The 20,274-nt window shown below is 43.9% G+C and overlaps 1 protein-coding gene across 5 annotated transcripts in view; it reads left to right on the top strand.

Moving 5' to 3' along the window:
- Positions 1-20,274, top strand: part of LOC140188792 (forkhead-associated domain-containing protein 1-like) — a 149,224-nt gene that overhangs the window by 67,900 nt on the left and 61,050 nt on the right. For all 5 annotated transcript variants that reach the window (XM_072245436.1, XM_072245438.1, XM_072245439.1 and 2 more), the window contains one exon: positions 2,233-2,359. In XM_072245436.1, coding sequence (XP_072101537.1) covers positions 2,233-2,359 — 127 coding nt within the window. The remainder of the gene's footprint in view (positions 1-2,232; positions 2,360-20,274) is intronic.

Genomic DNA, 20,274 nt, shown 5'->3' with positions numbered 1-20,274 from the left:
TGAAAGCAATACACAAACTTCCATTATTCTCTGGTCAGCCTAAGTGACCATTGAGTAAGGGTGAAAAATTGAGCCAAATAACATCCTGACAGCATCGTGGTCAGGAGCAGGGTTGAAGAGGACAGAAGGGAGTTTTAAATGTAGTGTGTAAAATTAAGTGAGACTGAGATTGTGTAAACAGATTTACAGCACAGTAGCTAGTGTTATTGTCTCACAATTCTAGGGATCTGGGTTTGATCCTCACCTCCAGAGTGGAAACTATACTGTTGTGCAGAGAACAGCGAGGGTCTGGAGCTTGCACCCTTGGCTCATTGGTATCTGTTGATTAGTCTGGTCTCTTCCCTTATCCCAGAGATGTACTGTTTGGTTGATTGGGCTAATGTAATTGACCCCTCTGCGTAGATAAGTGACAACAAGAATTGAAGAGGAGTTTGTGGATGTGCGAGAGAGCAACACAGGTAAATTTGAAGCCTCTCACACAATATGCTGGAAGAACTCATCAGATCAGGAAACATCTGTGGAGGGAAATGAACAGTCGACATTTTTGGGCCAAGCCCCTACATCAGGTCTGGAAAAGAAGAGGGCAAAAGCCAGAATAAAAGCCAGAGTGAAGGACAGAGGGGATCAAAGAGAATGATGTAAGAGATGGTAGATGGAAGAGGCAAAGGGCTGAAGAAGAAGGGATCTGATAGAGGACAGTGCACCATGGAATAAAGTGAGGGAGATGGGGAACCAGAGGGAAGTGAGGGTCACATCTCAGTAGACCAGATGCCTCATAGCTTCAGTGCTCTGGGTTCAGTCCTGGCTTCTAATGTTATCTGTGTGGAGTCTGCACGTTCCTCCAATGAGTGCATTCATTTCCCTTAGGTGTTCGTGTTTCCTCCCACTGCCAATGATATGCTGGTCATGAGGTGAATTGCCTCCTCTAAGTTGTCTCTGGTGTAGTGTGGTTGGTAAAGAGAAATAAGTGAGGGAGTGCAACCCTTCTGAGAGGCAGCACGGACTCAATGAGCCAAGTGGCATCTTTCTATATCATAAGAAAATACGATTGAGGAAAGATGAGCAATATGGCAGCAGTCCTGCTACCTATTGCTCATTCTCCAGCAGGAAATGGAGAATGGGATTGATGAAATACTCTGCGGAGGGCTAGATTGGAACTAATGGGCCAAATGGCCTTCCTCTTTATTGTAATAAGTAAATAAATAGACAAATCCTATTTTCTAGCAGTGGAGTTGATTGTTTTAAGTAATTGGTGGAAGAATTAGAAGGAAGGTGAGAGAAAAAGTACTTTTTGTTAATGAGTGGTAGAGCTTTCGGGTTGAGGAGCAAAAATCGAACTGCTGAAGATGCTCAGTGGGTCAGGCAGCATCTGTGGAGGGGAATAATCAGTCAACATTTCAGGCTGAGACCCTTCATCAGGACTGGAAAGGAAGGAGGTAAACCAGGGAGGGGAAGTTGTAGGGAGGGATGGGGAGAAATTACTGGAAGTTAGAGAAATCAATGTTCATTCCATCAGTTTATCCATTTCCATAGATGCTGCCTCTCTTGCTGAGTTTCTCCAGCATTTTGAGGGAGCTGCCCTAGATTTCCAGCATCTGCAGAATCTCTTCAATTTATGAATAGCTTTAAGTAATTGGTGGAAGAATTAGCAGGAAGGCGAGGCAAAAAAAATAATTTCTGTTAATGAGTGGTGGTGCTCTCAAGTTCTGGAGCAAAACAAAACAAACTTCTGGAGGCACACAGTGAGTCAGGCAGCATCTGTGGAGGGAAATGGACGGTTAATGTTTCGTGTCAAGACTCTTCATCTGGACAGTATCTGTGGACAGTTGTGTCTCAGGTCCTGAAATTCACTGCCCTCGATGCACATGAAACCTACTAGGATGAGCTGTCGCCAAGGATGTGGACCAAGAGGTGGGAAAAGGGAGAAAGTTAAAGCCCATTTTTGGTAGGCATAAACATGATGGGCTGAATGGCCCTTTCTTTGTCATAATATGCTGTAATTCCATGGACTTAATTGCTGGACACCCCTGATTATCTGGTCATCATTTGAAGGCTCTAATATAACTGTGCAGAGACGTATGGTGGGAGGAGACCTATTTTGCAACCTTAGCTCCGCTGTGTATTTGTAATGCTCACTGCAAAGCCATACAGATACAACCCACTATCATAGGCCATTGATTACCTGATCCCTGTACCAATTTCCTTATTTCTGAATGTTATGATTTCTTCTAGGGCCTGCAAGGAGAAGCTAGAAGAGCAGAAGGCTACAAGGAAGGAGAAGGAGATGCTGTGCAAGAAGCTGCAGCAAGAACTCAGTGAACGAGATAACCAGCCACATCAGAACATCGTGCATGCTGAGGTATTACTAAGTTCATCATAAACTAGTTGAGGAATCCTTAATCTTCTCTGTGTTATTTCAAACAAGTCATGATAGACAGGGCTTCAAGGACATTTGGACTGCGTGGAAGGTCTTGACCCGAAACGCTAACCCGAAACATTTCTCTCCATAGATACCGCCTGACCCACAGGTATAAATCTTGTCTACTTAAACTAACCCTTCTTACAAATACTTAGTTTGTTAGAGATTCACATGCTGTGAGGGCACCTGCCTGCACTGCCTTCTCAGGCAGATTTTTCCAGATTGCTGCCAATCTCAGAATGAAAATATTCTTCCTTAAATCTCCCCTAGACAACTTATTTTCAAACCTGTTGTTCTGGTCTTAGTTACTCCTACCAAAGGGAAATGCTCTCCTGTCTATCTAAGGCTCACATAATTTTGTGCTCCTCCAACAGATCTCCCCTCACCCTTCTCTTCTCCAATAAAACAGACCCAATTTTTCGTCCTAAGAGATGAAGCACTTCATCCCAGAGTGCTGCAATATCTAAAACCATCATCATATATCCTGTTTACTTTTTAGGCGGATGTTAAAGATACAATGGCAGTGTCCTGGTCAAAGAAGACACCTGCTAAGTTTAGTATTATAAAAATATTCAATGGGGCAAATTTGAAAAAAAATTCCCACCCTTACAGTACAAATAATCCCCAGGTTATGCCAGGTTTCCATTCCTGTGAATTGTTCATGATCTGAATATTTTGCAAGTCAGAAATGCAGCCTCGAACCATGTTCCCACATGTCAGAAGATGCCTGCTTTAGCCAGCAAATTCATCCCACTGGCCTTCCAAACGCCCATTGGTATGTACAGGCTGTGTATAAACAGGGTAAACTGGGAAGGACATGTAGTAGATGTTAGAAATTCAAGAACCACTGCTAATGCTTGGTTTTCTCAGAAATGAGGCAATGGGTATGAGGAAGGCAAAGAGAATAAAGAAGTACAAAGAGTGTTATGGACAAGGCGCAGCTAGCCGGTGAGACGTTATGGGTATTTGTAGGCTTCTGAGGCTGTGAGACTAAAATTTTCTTTTGCATGAAGACCGTTTGGGTGTCTCGATGACAATGTCTGCCTTCCTTCACATTGTCCAAACACCTGGAAGGCCAATCATCTACTGCTACAGCAGCAACAGAGGTCGGATTCAAACAGGCACAGGCCTTTGCTCCTTACCTTTATCTTTGATGCTTGTCAAGGCAAAGTCACTGAGATATGCTGACAGACTAGGCTTCCTCCTATGACTCTGTCATAGGCCATTTGCCAGCCTTGGCAGTGAGTGTTGGCAGACCATAAGACATAGGGTTAGAATTAGGCTATTCAGCCCATTGACTTTGTTCTTCCATTTGATCATGGCTGATTTATTTTCTCTCTCAACCCTATTCCTTCTGCCTTCTCTTCATAACCTTTGACAGCCTTATTAATCAAGAACCTATTAACGTATCCTTTAAATATATCCAATGGCTTGGCTTCCATATCTGTTTGTGACAATGAATTCCACAGATTCACCACCCTCTAAAAGAATTCCTCCTCATCTCTGTTCTAAAGGGACATTCTTCTATTCTAAGATTGTTCAGTTACATGTTAGACTTTCCCATTATTGGAAACATTCTCTCCATGTCCACTTTATCTAGGCCCAGAGCTATCAAGCACTTTTCATATGTTAACTCTTTCATTTCCGGGATCCTTCTCATAAACTTCCTCCTCTGGACTCTCTCCAACGTCAGCACAGCCTTAGTTGAGGGGCCCACAACTGCTCCAAATGTGGTCAGACCAATGCCTTATAAAGCCTCAGCACTACATCATTGCTTTTATATGCGAACTTTGAATTTGCCTTTCGTACCACCGACTCACCCTGTAAGTTAATCTTTAGGGAATCCCAATGTCAGACTCCTAAGTCTCTTTGCAACCCCGGCCCCTCCACCATTTCTGAATTTGCTTCCCATTTAAAAAGTAGTCTCTGCCTTTACTCTTTCTACCAAAGTGCATGACCATACACATCCCTACATCGTATTCCATCTGCTGCTTCTTTGCTCATTCTCCTACTCTGCCCAAGTCCTTCTGCACACTCCCTCCTACCTCAACACTACCTACTATATGATACAAAGATGATACAGTATCTTTCTATCATTTGCAAACTTGGCCACAAGGCCATCCAGGGCATTCGGACTGGGTACCAACTAGTCATCACCTAATACAACATGCAACCTCCAGCTAGTGATTGGAAGCAGGAACCCTGACTGACCTTACTTTCTTCCTCCAGTCCACCAACCTATAGCCACTGGTGGTTGTAACATCACTATAGTTGCCTAGGGTGAATTTAACTAATATTGCATAAACTTGACACTTTCCTAGATACGGGGTTAGAAGCATGATATAAATGTTTTTATCCAACACATTTATTTTTTTTTTCAATTTTCTTTCTTATTAGTCCTTACTTTGACCCTGCTACAGTTCATTCACAATCCCATACATAGTATTGATTTCTCTCTGTGTCTCGCCAGCAAGTGATCAATCTAGTCTCTTGTTTTTGCAACTTCAGTCAACTGGCTGTATTTCCCTTTGTTGCAGAGAGCCAGAAACAGGAGTGTATAATTTAAGCGCTGTCATTTCTCTATGATTTGGAGGCAGTGTTACATTGTTGAAGGTGCCATCTTTTGGATGAAGTATTAAATAGAATCCACTGTTCAGATCGTTAGTCACCTTAAACATAAGCTCTGGCATTCTATCCAAATAGATCGTTTGCTTCATTTATCTTTATTTTATATCTTAAAATAAAGTACAGGATGTGTACTTGGATTTTCAGAAGGCCTTTGACCAGGTGCCACAGATGAGGCTGCTTATCAAGATAAGAGCCCATGGTTTTACAGGAAAGATACTAGCATGGACAGAGCATTAGCTGTTTGGCAGGAGTCAAAGAGTGGGAATAAAGGGAGCCTTTTCTGAATGGCCGCCGGTGACTAGTGGTGTTCCACAATGTTCAGTTGTATGCCAATGATTTGGATGATGGAATTGATGGCTTTCTGGCCAGGTCCGTTGACAATTCAAAGATCGGTGGAGGGGCAGGTAGTGTTGAGGAGGCAGGGAGGCTGCAGAAGGATGTAGATGGGTTAGGAGACTAGGCAAGGATGGAATACAGTGAATGGGCAGTTTGAATGCAGAGTATCATCGTGCACTTTGGAAGAAAGAATAAAAATGTGGACTATTTTCTAAATAGAAAGGAAGTTCAAAAATCAGAAGTGCAAAGGGACTTGGGAGTCCTTGTGCTGGATTCGCCAAAGGTTGACTTGAAGGTTGAGTCAGTGGTGAGGAAGGCAGATGCGATGTTAGCATTCATTTCAATAGTATGTAATGCTGAAGCTTTATAAAGCACTGCTGAGGCTTCACTTGAGTATCGAGAGCAATTTTGGGCCCCTTACCTTAGAAAGGATATGCTGATATTGGAGAGGGTTCAAAGGAGATTCACCAAAATGATTCCGGGATTGAAAGGTTTATCATGAGAGGAGTGTTTGATGGCTCTGGGCCTGTACTCGCTGGAATTTAGAAGAATGAGGAGGGATCTAAATTAAATCTATTGAATGTTGAAAGGCCTAGATAGAGTGGATGTGGGGAGGATGTTTCCTGTAGTGGGGGAAGTCTAGGACCAGAGAGCACAACCTCAGAATAGAGGGATGTCCATTTAGAATGGCAGTGAGGAGGAATTTATTTAGCAGAGGGTGGTGAATCTGTGGAATTTGTTGCCACAGGCAGCTATGGTGGCTAAGGTCATTGAATATTTAAGGCAAAGGTTGACAGATTCTCGATAAATCAGGGCATGAAAGGTCTCAGGGAAAAGGGAGGAGAATTCAGTTGAGAGGGAAATGGATCCACCATGTTCAAATGGCGGAGCTGACTCAATTGCCCAATTCTGCTCCAATGTCTTATGGTCTTATATTGCACCACATAAGATGGCTGCCGTGATTGTCTACTCTCAGTGGCCACTTTATTAGTTAACTCCAATACCTAATAAAGTGGCTATGAAGTGCATTTTTGTGATCTTCTGCTGCTGTAGCCCATCCATGTTTAGGTTTGACGAATTGCGCATTCAGAGATGCTCTTCAGCACACCACTGTCATAACAAGTGATTATTTGAGTTACTGTCACCTTCCTGTCAGCTTGAACCAGTCTGGCCATTCTCCTCTGACCTCTCTCATTAACAAGGCACTTTCACCCACAGTACAGCTCATTGGGATATTTTTGTTTATGTTTTTCACACCATTCTCTGTAAATTCTAGAGACTGTTGTATGTGAAAACACAGGAGATCAGCTGTCTCTGAGATACTCAAACCATCCAGTCTGGCACCAACAATCATTCCACAGTCAACACACATAAAAAATGCGGTGAACGCAGCAGGCCAGGCAGCATCTATAGGAGGAGTTACAGTCAACGTACCTCTTCCTAGAGATGCTGCCTGGCCTGCTGCGTTCACCAGCATTTTTTACGTGTGTTGCTTGAATTTCCAGCATCTGCAGATTTCCTCGTGTTTGCGATTCCACAGTCAAAGTTACTTAGATCATACTTCTTCCCCATTCTGATGTTTGATCCATAAAACAACTGAACGTCTTGACCATGTCTGCCTGCTTTTATGCATCAATTTGCTGCCGCATGATTGGCTGATTAGATATTTGCAATAACGAACAGGTGTACCTAGTGAAGTGGCTACTGAGTGTATGTAACAAAGTAATTGTATTCAAATGGGATTAGTTACATATGAAGCAGATCAGACTTCACAGTAAACTGTTTTACGAATTGTTTCCCTTTTGTATGGGGCAAGGCAGACTAAATAGACTGGAATCCAACCTCCAGAAGAACTGATAACCTGCTCAAGAGAAGTTTATTGTATTGGTCATGTGGATTGAACATGAACAATAATGATTAAAAGTAACAGTTTGAGCTTGCCTTCAATAGGGAAAGAAATTCTGCTGGCAGGTAATTTTTACATGTTACATGGATGACATTCTTAAAGAGTTGGAGTTCTTTCACTTCATCCTGTTTCTGGATGGCAGGATCACTGTCTTAAAATATTAGCTGAATAGTTCCTGTCTGAAGCTTCCTCATACAAACTGACAGCTGACAGCAAGCCATTTACTGTACATTAGCCAAGGACTGTCTGCAGCATATCCAAACAGTCTTCCACTCAAAGACCATATGATAGCTTACTTAGTTATACTGAGCCAGAACAGCCATTTGACTTCATAAAAATTGACATCTCAACCCACTTAATTCATTTGTCAGCAATTAAATCTGAAAGTGAGATACTTTATACACATAATCTAATTGTATTATGGGTTGGAAAGTTGGTAGGCACCAGTGAGATATATTTCTCCCTCTCATGGACGAAACATAACCATCAGACACAGGACTTGAAACAATGGACAATATTCTCTGTCAGAGTCTCTGAAACTGTTCCACCATGTGTTATCCCTTAAGATTGTGCATGACAGAAGCCTTTGGAATTTGGGGAGATTTTTGGTTCCAAGATATTTACTAAGTCTTCCCCTAATTACCTCCTCTTGCATATATTTCATATCCCTTTGTGCCATAGGAGGAAGCTATTTCACCTGTCGAGTCTACATCAGCTCTCAGATTATTTGCATCAATCCTATTTCCCTGTAAGCTATTCTTGACTAGCATACTTGAGCAATGAAAATCTACAGACCTTATCTGGTCCTACCATATGTGTGACCCTTAGCTGCCTCCTCAGCTCAAGGATATACACGCAAGGACTTTCCCTGGTTTTACTTCCAAGACCTAGACCCAGATGTAGACCCACTCAGAACCAGTTAATGGGACTGGACTTGGGTTACAAGAGCGAAGTGGTGGCAGAGAGTATGTGGCTCATTACAGCGAGCATGTGAACCTGAAGCAGAGGCTGTTTTTTTTTACCAATGCAAATAAGCAGCTTAAATCCTAGAGTCCTGGAGACATACAACACAGAAACAGGCCCATCAGCCCAATAAGTCCATCCCAAACAAGATCTCCATCTAAACTAGAGGGGTTTGACAAGCTTGGGTCATTTTTCTCTGGAGCTGCAGAGGCTGAGGGGAGACCTGATTGAGATTTATAAGACTATGAGAGGTACAGGCAGAGTAGCCGGCCAGTATCTTTTTCCCAGGTTTGAAATGTCTAATACCAGAGAGCATGCATTTAAGTTGAGGGGTAAGTTCAAAGGAAATATGTGGGGCAAGTTTTTACACAGAGAGTGGGAGGGGAGATACCTGGAAAGTGCTGCCTGGGCAAGGTGGTGGAGGAACGTGATAGGGGTCCTCAAAAGCCTCTTAGATAGGCACGTGAATGGGCAGGAGATGGAAGCATATGACCACAGTGTTTAGATGGGCAATGATTACTAATTAAATTGGTTCAGCACAACATTGTAGGCTGCAGGACCTGTTCCTGTGCTGTACTCATCTATGTTCTATCTTGTCCCATTTACCTGCACCTGGCACTTAACACTCTAAGCAGTTTTTTTATCCATGTTGTAAAGTACTTGTCCACAGACCTTTAAATCTTATTGATGTACCTGCAACCATTTCCTCTGGCAGCTCATTCCACTTTCTGGGTAAAAAATTTGCCCCTCAGGTTCCAAGTCTCACCTTATACCTATGTTCCCAAGTTCTTAATTTCATAACCCTGAGAAAAAAAATTCACCCTAACTAAGCTCCTCATACCTTTATACACCTCTGTAAGATCACCCCCCCATTCTCCTCCGCCACAGTGTAAAACGTCCCAAGGTGTTCAAGTGCTCTTTATAACTCAAGTTCCTTTAATCTTGGCAACAACCTCGTAAATCTCATCTGCACCCTTTCCAAGTTAATGGCATCTTTCTTGCAGTACAGTGACCAAACTAAACCCAATATTCCAATGCAGTCTCACCAATGTCTTATACAACTGCAACATAACAACCCACCTTCGATATTTAAAGCCCTGACTGATGAAGGCTGCCATGCCTTGAGTGCCAAAAGCCTTCACAAACTTGTCTACCTGTGACACCACTTTCAGGAGAAGCATGCACTTGTACTCCCCTGTCGAAGGTCCCTTGTCCAAATTTACCTTGTAGACGCCCATGCCACCAAACTAAACTTTGTTTGCCCTGTAGATAACAAGTTTCATGACACATGCCGGTGATAACAGACCTGATCCTGACTCTGACACCCATGCCAACAAAATAAACTGCCATTGGGATCACCTCTTACTTGGACGGCAACCAAATTTCAGAAAACGGTGGAGAAGCTTTCGTTGTGTGAGGAACATGATTAATGTTTTGGCTCAGTAATCTTCGACTGGAATTTGTAAAGGTTGGAGGACAACGGGGTTGAAGGGGTGCAAAGCCAGAAGAGGAGGAAAGAAGGAAAGGTGAGAACATTAGAAAATCTGTGGCAGCCAGTAATGGACTTGTCTAAGCTTCCACTCAAGCATTGCACCAGCGTTCTTCATGGCCAATAATTAAACCTGTTCTCCTTAGGGAGAGAAAAAAAACTACAATGAAATAAAGAGCATTGATAAAAATAAGAAAATGTGACTTCCACAGTTCAGTGGTGGAGCTCTCCCCAGAGTTCATTCTTCCCTTGTAGTGAACAGACTCATAAAAAAATTATGAAGTGATAGGATTAGCTAATGCAATAGTTGGTATTAAATTTTCTGACTTAAAAGAAGAACCATATGACATATTATTTTTGATGTGACCTTTCTATGATTAATCTTTAACTTGGTACGTTAACACAGCCTGTGGTAATGAGCTCGTCGCACTTACAACCACATGAAATATTATCCTCAGCTGTGATACTTTCATATTGGCTGGCACATTACTGTGTCGTCCAAATGCTGAGTCCTCTCGGGTATAGAAGCCATTTGTACAGTCTACAGCTTTAATGCTAATATAAAGCACATTGTAGTGCGGATATATTTCACCAACAAAGAGCTGTTTACGAGTTTTCCGCCCTCTTGGTAATTGGCTCCATTTATCTCATAGTCGACCACTAATTCATACATGAACTGCTGCTGTATCTTTACAGCAGATAGATTAATATTTCAAATCCGTATGTATAAATCGTCTGATTAAATATTCATCTTATGAAAATCTCATTACTGCTCGGTGCACCATTCAGAGCAAATCTGATGCATGTAGAGCTGGGAAAAGCTCAACTTAATCTGCAATCTCAGGGGAGCTGGCGGAAAGCACCAGTTGTTCTGAGTGGCCCTTGGCTAGGATGGGGGAAAGCTCAATTGGGGGATCTTATCATATTATCACCCAGGAGACCCGAGCTGGGGAAGGCCAGTGTGTGAGTATCTGGCTCATTTGTGAATCTCTCCAAGGTGATTTGACATTAGGGGTGTACGTGACGGGCGACTGCTTAGTGAGTACATACAGTAACAGCTGCAAAATCATTTCCCTGCTGTGTCAAGTTCTGATGGAGAAAGCAACAAAATTATTAGAGAAGAGAGCATTTTATTAATATGACATTGTAGCTGACAAGTTATGTCTTCAGTGGGTTGGGAGTTTTGATGTTGACAGTAACTCATATTAGAATGCAGGCTATTTCAGGCTACTCACAACAGCTGGGATCCTGGTAGCAGAATTTCAACAGAAAATACTAAATCCGTGTGGCAAAATGCACCAAAGCATTCCACAGGACAGCAGCCTGGCTATCAGACACCAAACGCAAAGAGTTGAACTTCGTACTAGTATTTTGGAACATCAGAGATGGCCGCATGTTGCCCTTGAAGCAGTCTGAGGGTGCACCACGCTTCTTCCACTCATCCTGATGACTCAGATGTGACTAGAAGAGCTAATGTCAGCTGTCCAGTCCAAGTTCTCATTGTATGATGGTAGGAGTAAATAATATAGTGGCATGCAGGTTTTGGAACTTGCTATGGCCTTGTGAATGTACCCTCTGTGCACTGAGAATGATCAGAGGAAGAGGTCTTTGACAGTGAGTTTCAGTATTTGACTTTCATAGTTGCTGCCATACCAAGGACTGGAGTTTCTATCAGCTTATATGCAGCACATCAGATCGAGTGTGAGAATGTGGAAGGTGAACATGCGGCGTTCGATGGCATGGTGGATCAATGGGACCTCCTACATGTGGAGGACTCTCTCGTTTGGACATGGGCTTTCTGGCATGCATGTCTCTTCATCTCAGTGGGTCGGTTCATCACTCCCACAGTGTAAGTTGGCCAGTGTGCACCGTTACTATCATGACTCCATAAAAACTTTTACTTGTACCACTCCATCGCCACTCTTGCTCTGCGCATACATGACATTGTATGTTCTGTACCTGGGTGTATCCAGTATACAATTGCAAGGAAGAATTTTCCAGGTATTTGGTCCTAAGCTAGATGGGATAGTGAGCAGTGATGGTTATCAAAACTTACAGGGAGATCTTGTTCAGCTGATTAAGTGGCCAAGGAATGGCAAATGGAGTTTAATTCAGTTAAATATGAGGTCATTTTAGAAAGTCAAATCAAGGTAGAACTTTCAATAAGAATAGTAGATCAATAGGGAGTCTTTTAAAACAAAGTGTCCTTGGGGTTCAGGTGCAGTCCCTGAAAATAGAGTCAAACATGGATAGGATGGTGAAGAAGGCTTTTGGCATGCTGGCCTTCATCAATCAGTGCACTGAAATTAGAAGTTGGGAGCTTATGTTCCTATTGTACAAGACATTGGAGAAGCCACTACTTGGAGCATTATGTTCAGCTTTAGTCACTTTGCTATAGGAGAGATGTTACTAAACTAGAAAGAGTATGGAAAAGATTTACAAGCCTTTGCCAGAACCTGGGCGCATAGGTTTAAGGTGAGAGGGGAAAGTTTTCATAGGAACTGGAGATGCACCCTTTTTACACAGAAGTTGGTATCTATGTGGAATGAACTTTCAGAAAGAGTGGCTGAGGCAGGTACAATAGCAACTTTTAAAAGGCAATTAGACAGGGAAATGTGTAGAAACATAGAAAATAGGTGCACAAGCCTACACCGCCATTCAGTATGATCATGGCTGATCATCCAACTCAGAACCCTGTACCAGCCTTCCCTCCATACCCCCGATCCCTTTAGCCACAAGGGCCATATCTAACTCCCTCTTAAATATAACCAATGAACTGGCCTCAACTGTTTCCTGGGGCAGAGAATTCCACAGATTCACCACTCTCTGTGTGAAGAAGTTTTTCCTAATCTCAGTCCTAAAAGGCTTCCCCTTTATCCTCAAACTGTGACCCCTCGTTCTGGACTTCCCCAACATCGGGAACAATCTTCCTGCATCTAGCCTGTTCAATCCCTTTAGGATTTTATACGCTTCAATAAGATCCCCCCTCAATCTTCTAAATTCCAACGAGTATAAGCCTAGTCAATCCAGTCTTTCATCATATGAAAGTCCTGCCATCCCAGGAATCAATCTGGTGAACCTTCTTTGTACCCCCTCTATGGCAAGGATGTCTTTCCTCAGATTAGGGGACCAAAACTGCACACAATACTCCAGGTGTGGTCTCACCAAGGCCTTGTACAACTGCAGTAGTACCTCCCTGCTCCTGTACTCGAATCCTCTTGCTATGAATGCCAGCATACCATTCGCCTTTTTCACGGACTGCTGTACCTGCATGCCCACTTTCAATGACAGGTGTATAATGACACCCAGGTCTCGTTGCACCTCCCCTTTTCCTAATCGGCCACCATTCAGATAATAATCTGCTTTCCTGTTTTTGCCACCAAAGTGGATAACCTCACATTTATCCACATTAAATTGCATCTGCCATGAATTTGCCCACTCACCTAACCTATCCAAGTCACCCTGCATCCTCTTAGCATCCTCCACACAGCTAACACTGCCGCCCAGCTTCGTGTCATCTGCAAACTTGGAGATGCTGCATTTAATTCCCTCATCTAAGTCATTAATATATATTGTAAACAACTGGAGTCCCAGCACTGAGCCTTGCGGTACCCCACTAGTCACTGCCTGCCATTCTGAAAAGGGCCCGTTTATTCCCACACTTTGTTTCCTGTCTGCCAACCAATTCTCTATCCACATCAATACCATACCCCCAATACCATGTGCTTTAAGTTTGCACACTAATCTCCTGTGTGGGACCTTGTCAAAAGCCTTTAGAAAATCCAGATATACCATATCCACTGGTTCTCCCCATCCACTCTACTAGTTACATCCTCAAAAAATTCTATAAGATTCGTCAGACATGATTTTCCTTTCACAAATCCATGTTGACTTTGTCTAATGATTTCACCGCTTTCCAAATGTGCTGTTATCACATCTTTGATAACTGACTCTAGCATTTTCCCCACCACCGATGTTAGGCTAACCGGTCTATAATTCCCCGGTTTCTCTCTCCCTCCTTCTTTAAAAAGTGGGGTTACATTAGCCACCCTCCAATCCTCAGGAACTTGTCCAGAATCTAAAGAGTTTTGAAAAATTATCACTAATGCATCCACTATTTCTTGGGCTACTTCCTTAAGCACTCTGGGATGCAGACGATCTGGCCCTGGGGATTTATCTGCCTTTAATCCCTTCAATTTACCTAACACCACTTCCCTACTAACATGTATTTCCTTCAGTTCCTCCATCTCACTGGACCCTCTGTCCCCTACTATTTCTGGAAGATTATTTATGTCCTCCTTAGTGAAGACAGGACCAAAGTAGTTATTCAATTGGTCTGCCATGTCCTTGCTCCCCATAATCAATTCACCTGTTTCTGGCTATAGGGGACCTACATTTGTCCTAACCAATCTTTTTCTTTTCGTAGGAGAGGTTTAGAAGACTATGACCCAAACACTGGTAAATGGGACTGGCTGTGATGGGCATTGTAGTCAGCATGGACCAGTTGGGCTGAGAGGCCTTTTCCTGTGTTGTATATAACATTGTTACCCAACAAAGCTGTACAAGGTCCGACAGATTGTTTCTGTAGACTTGGAGATGATGACAGTTGCCTGATTGGTTAATGTCTTGAGCTGGCAACTGTCATTCTATAGAGGAGGGTGACACTCTACACCCGTGTCAGTTGTTCCAGTGGCGTTTGCACCTGCATCTCTACCCCCTGTGATCCCTGTGAGATTTGCAGAAGGTGGTCCTGTTCCATCACACATGCACCAACCTCCCTTCTATTGACTGTTCTACACCTCTTGCTGCCTCGGGAAAGCAGCTAAAAGAACCTTTCTTCTCCTCTCTCCCATCGGGCAGAAGATACAAGAGCAAGAGAGTACGTACCGCCCACTTCTATCCCACTGCTATCAGACGCTTGAACGTTGAAAGGTGAACTCCTTGTCTCTAAATTTACCTCATTGTGGCCCTTGCGCTTTATTCGTCTACCTTCACCACTCTTTTTCTGTCATCGTACACTATATTTTCAGTGGTTGTGACAGTAAAAGCTAATACCAAATTGCTTGCACTATATTCTGCATTCTGTTTGACTGCACACCAACGGAAGCTTTTCTGTGTAGTTCAGTGGTTGTGACAGTAAAAAACCAATACCAAATTTCTTAGAAAGTGCTGTGAAAACCACATTCCAAAAATGAACAAAACTGATCAACTTCCTGCTGAGTTGCTGCGAGAAGCTGGTGGTTGCACAGTTGTGTGGCTTGGTACGATTGTCAAGAGGGTAGATTGCAGTCAGATATGTTGGTGAGGAATTGGAGTCACATGTGACCCAGATCGGGGAAAGAGAGCGGGTAAGGGGCTCAAACACCTCTTCCAGAGACTGGTTGATCTCTGCTTTATTGTTAATGATAGACATGATGCAGTTTTGAGTTCCATCGGGTAATTGCAACGTAGTATTGCCTACCCTGTCACTTAGACCGAGGAAAGGTGAAATTGAGGAGAATCCTTGATGCGATACTCTTGTGTAGCCATGAATGTGTTACGGTATAAAGCAGGTGCCGAATGGTAAGGGTGCCTTACAGTGATAATACACTGCATGAAGTTTCACGTACTTGCCGCTGAAGTCAGCCATGAAGCCCACTTTGGGTGGTTATGTGGTTGTGCTCCTTGGGTGGGGGGGGTGCGGGGGGAGGTGGTCACTGGACCTCGACTCATGAGCAGGGTTGATGCTGGATGAGGGTGAGAAGTTGGCTGGGAGAGGTTGGGGGGTGGGGGGTGGAACTTGGTGATCGGCAATCCAGCCTTGAGTTTGAGCTGTGAGTTGTTCAGCAGGGTTATGAGGAGATGTAGGGGTGGTGATCAGAAGCTCAAGCTGGTGAGTGGGGTGTCAGTGCCGCTGGGTAGATGGGTGGGTTGGTTGGGCAATAATTGGGATCTCAAGCTGGTGAGCAGGGTGGTGGTGGGAATGCTTCCAGCATTGCCAGCTTTGTGCTCCAACAGTAAGGGACTGGTGGTGGGCAGCGGGGAGCTACAACAAGCCCCATTATATCCTGGAGCCAGGACTCATTGGATGACCAAACAATCTTCTGTGATAGGGACATTGTATAAAATTACACTAAAGAGAAAGACCATCTAATACAGGATCAGCCGGTTATGCATGTCTCTGAAATTTAACTGCTAAACCTCACAGGTCACAAGTAAATAAAAGCCAGGCATTTTTTTTTACACAAGAGTTGGATGTTCACAGTATCCCATTCCCATCTGAAATGTCAGGAAGCTGGACACATTTCCACTCCGTCCACACACATAACCACCGTCCTTGGCACCGTCATCTCTGTGTGAATCTCTGAATTTCACGCTGGGCTGTCTGTACTTAACGAGATTAAATTCTGAGAGAGAGCCCTGAGGAAGCAGTGGGACTCGAAACATTTCCCCAGGCCATCGCGCCTTTAGCAGCTGCTGGAAAGAACCGTTTGAAAGCTAGTTGTTAGTGTAAAAAGTGGCCTTTTCTCGTACCTAGGCCCAGGTGTATAGAACATAGAAATCTACAGCACATTACAGGCCCTTCAGCCCACAATGTTGTGCCAACCATGTAACCGACTCTAGAACCAGCCTAGAAGAGCCAACATCTGTCTCAGGTGTTCAGGTACAGGCCTAGTTCCTGATGTGTGAACCAAGGTCCGGCTCTGGTGTGTGGGTATAGACCAATCCCAGGTGTGCAAACCCTGGTGCATGGGTACAAACTGTCCCAGGTACTCGTGCCAGGATCCAACCCTGGTGTGTGAGCTGAGGAACACTGGCCCTGATCTGTTCCTGTGCAGAGACCTATGCCATTGCTCTGTATGAGGGTCTAAGCTGGTGCCAGGTGCCCAAGTCTGAAACCAGAATAGAAAAATTCTGATACTGCCTTGGTCAGATGCCAAGGGAGTCCCATGCTCAGCTTCCTGTGGACTCTGGAACTGGCAGCCAAAGGTTAAATGGGGAAGTGATTCTTACCACAGCCACAGGCTCCGAAGAGCACATCCCAGGAAAATAGGCCTCCTGTATCAATGTCGTGAGTTTCAGATAATGTTCCCTTCAAAGTTCAAATTTCAAAGTAAATTTATTATCAAATTATCTATATGCCACCATACACTACCCTGAGATTCATTTTCTTGTGGGCATTCACCGTAAATACAAAGAAACACAACAGAAACAATGAAAACCACACACAAGATGGACCAAACAACCAATGTGCAAAAGACAACAACCTGTCCAAGTAAAAAAAAACAAGCATAAAAATAATAATAAACAAACAAGCAATAAATATCAAGAACAGGAGATGAAGAGTCCTTCAAAGTGAGCGCATAAGTCGTGGGAACGGTTCAATGTTGGGGTGAGTGAAGTTATTCCCTCTAGTTCAAGAGTGCAATGGGTGAGGGGTTAATAAATGTTCCTGAACCTGGTGGAGTGAATTCTGCGGCTCCTGTAGTTCCTTCCTGATGGCAACAATGAGAAGAGACCACGGCCTGTGTGGTGGGGGTTCTTGATGATGGATGCTGCTTTCCCGCGACAGTGCTTCTTGTCTATGTGCTCAATGGTGCGGAGATCTTTACTTGTGACGGAATAGGCTGTGTCTTCTTTTTGTAGGCTTTTCTATTCAGAGTTTACGTTTCAGGCCATGATACAACCAGTCAGTATACTCTTCACTGCGCACCTACAGAAGTTTATCAAAGTTTTAGATGTCATGCCGAATCTCCTAAGAATGCCGGGGCACTGCCGTGCTTTCTTTGTAATGGCAGTTATGTGCTCAATGATAATGCCGAGGTCCCTGACCCTCTCCACCTCTGATCTCCTGATGAGGACTGCCTGGTGGACCTCCGGTTTCCTTCTCCTGGAGTCCGTAATCAGCTCTTTGGCTTTGCTGACATTGAGTGAGAGATTGTTGTTGTGGCACCACTCAGCCAGATTTTCAACCTCCCTCCTTTATGCCAATTCATCACCACCTTAGATTCGGCCAACACCGCCAGTGTCATCACCAAACTTAAATATGGCATTGGAGCTCTGGTTAGCCACACAGTCATAAGTATAAAGTGAGTAGAGCAGGGGTTTAATCACACAGCCTTGCGGTGCACCTGTACTGATGGAGATTGTGGAGGAAATATTGTTGCCAATCTGAACTGACTATGTTCTGCAAGTGAGGAAATCGAGGATCCAGCTTCACCAGGAGGTTATTGAAGCCAAGGTCTTGGAGCTTAGATATGGGAAGTTTATAAAATACACAGTCATGGGTAAATATAGAAAAAACTGCAGAAAACCTGGGACAAATTGCTAAATATAAATAGATCAAAGTAATTATAGAAGTCAAAAATTGTTATTATTTGTTAGTTCTTTCAATGTCTGTTGACGAACCTCTGGGTGATCTTCATCTAAAATTCTGTTCCATGTCCTCCTTGTAAGAAGGCAGGGTTTTATCTCTTGTTCTTTTTTCCTGCTTGCTTGGATGCCCCTAACTCCTAAGTGCTTTTTTCCCTGGTGCGGGGGATATCAACTAGAAGTTGTGCGTCAAATTGCTTTGTAACACAGACACCCTGCGGAACTGCACCACTGTGTGTGAGTGCATGTGTGTTGTAGCATTACTAAGTATAAACCAGCAGCAGGATAACGTCCCAGCTTTCTGTTAAAACAGTGATTACCATCTTCTGGTGCTGGGTCAATGCACGTTCACTGAATGGCTTCCCTGACCACGGTTGTCAGCTCAATGGGAGCTGCTCTAAGACTGGATGCAATCTGGTTGATTGCCCTCCCATTACCCCTCTCCCCCATTGAAATAACAACTGCGCCTGAAATACATACAACAGTTAAGTAGCTGAAACCTCGTTATAGCAACAGGAGGAGGTATTTATCTGGAGCAAAGTTGATCGGCATCTTTTCAGCATTATACTTTATTTTAACCCTTTATGGAGCAAGCTGGAGATTTCCACCATTCAATTTGTGAAGATGTATTTTCTGATGTCACCCGTCATACAATCCGGTTCTAATTTGAAAGTTCCTGACCTTTGGTCTCTGCTTAGCCGGCTTATTTCAGCCAGGAGAAGAGCAACCGTGATCTTCGTGAATGGTGGAGCAGCCACAAAGGGCTGAATGATCACCTGCTCTCATTTCTTGTTCTTTCCAATAATGTTTTCTCACTACACTTCAGAGGCCCAAGTCCAACACAGCACAGGCTAAGTGCAGAGTAACTAACTTCCTGCACTAACAATACGTGGTCAAAAATAGCACAAGATAGATACAGGGTCCGGGTGGTGGGGTGGAGATACATCTCTACCAAAGGAGGTGTAAGGCACTCCATCCCTCCGCTAGCCTGCAGGACACCCTTGTGTACCTGCTTACCCCTCTGATCAGGGTCACGTGATGCCATGGGAACAGATAGTGGATGATCGCATGAGCAGCTGGTACATATCACAAGCCCTGATTGTGCGGCCATTGACGCCAGGCAGACAATCTCTGAGGAGAATTGATAATGACTGGATCACCCGTCTTGTAAAGACGCTGCCCAGAAGAAGACAGTGCCAAGCTACTTCTGCATTAAAATTTGCCAAGAACGGTCATGGTCATGGAAAGCAACACACATCAAAGTTGCTGGTGAACGCAGCAGGCCAGGCGGCATCTGTAGGAAGAGGTGCAGTTGACGAAGGGTCTCGGCCTGAAACGTCGACTGCACCTCTTCCTACAGATGCTGCCTGGCCTGCTGCGTTCACCAGCAACTTTGATGTGTGTTGCTTGAATTTCCAGCATCTGCAGAATTCCTGTTGTTTATGGTCATGGAAAGACCATGATTGCCTACATCATACGACAGGGACCGAGATACAGAGTAACGTTCCCTCTGCAAAGTCTAGCTAGTGCTCTGAGCGGGTATGGCATGTTTGGTTCAAGGTAGAAGTCCTTGTGTTCTACCATGACCGTTTGCCTCAGCCTAGAAAGCTGTCACACACTGTCGGAGTGTGACGTTCTTCCAATCACACTCACTGCAGGGGTCCAACTGAGGTTTGCAGCTGAAGGTGAATTCGTACCACGGATTCCGTAAATACTGGATCGAGCCTCTCCCCAGTCATTTTTTATGCTGGGTGCGTGAGAAGAGCAATAGGAAAAGAAGCAGATACTTTAATTCAGTTCCAGGAATGGATAATAATCGAGCAGCAATGAAAGCAAAGACTAATCCCAACATATTTTCCCCCTCAGGCAGGTCTTGATGGGCAAGTCAATTTCTAATAAAGAGCTCAGAACGAACGAGCAGAGCTTGGTTGGATGATTTCTCTCCGCTGCAGTGATGATAATGTGCATACCAGAGAGCAAACCTGCATCTTAATAGCTTTTCAATCAGGAGCCACGTTAGAAGGGAGAAGTTTTTGCTTACAGACATGGTGACATCTTCTCTCAATGCTGAACGTCAGCACGATGCAAGGGGGTCGCCCAGAGCTCCTTATAAGTCTCAGGCAAGCATTTCAGATGCTGGAAAGTGTAAGCAAGAAACAATCCCAGGGGTACTCAGCAGCT

Source organism: Mobula birostris, chromosome 27 (genome assembly GCF_030028105.1).
Source record: "Mobula birostris isolate sMobBir1 chromosome 27, sMobBir1.hap1, whole genome shotgun sequence".
Lineage (NCBI taxonomy): Eukaryota > Metazoa > Chordata > Chondrichthyes > Myliobatiformes > Myliobatidae > Mobula > Mobula birostris.
This window is presented reverse-complemented; position numbering and strand designations above follow the sequence as displayed.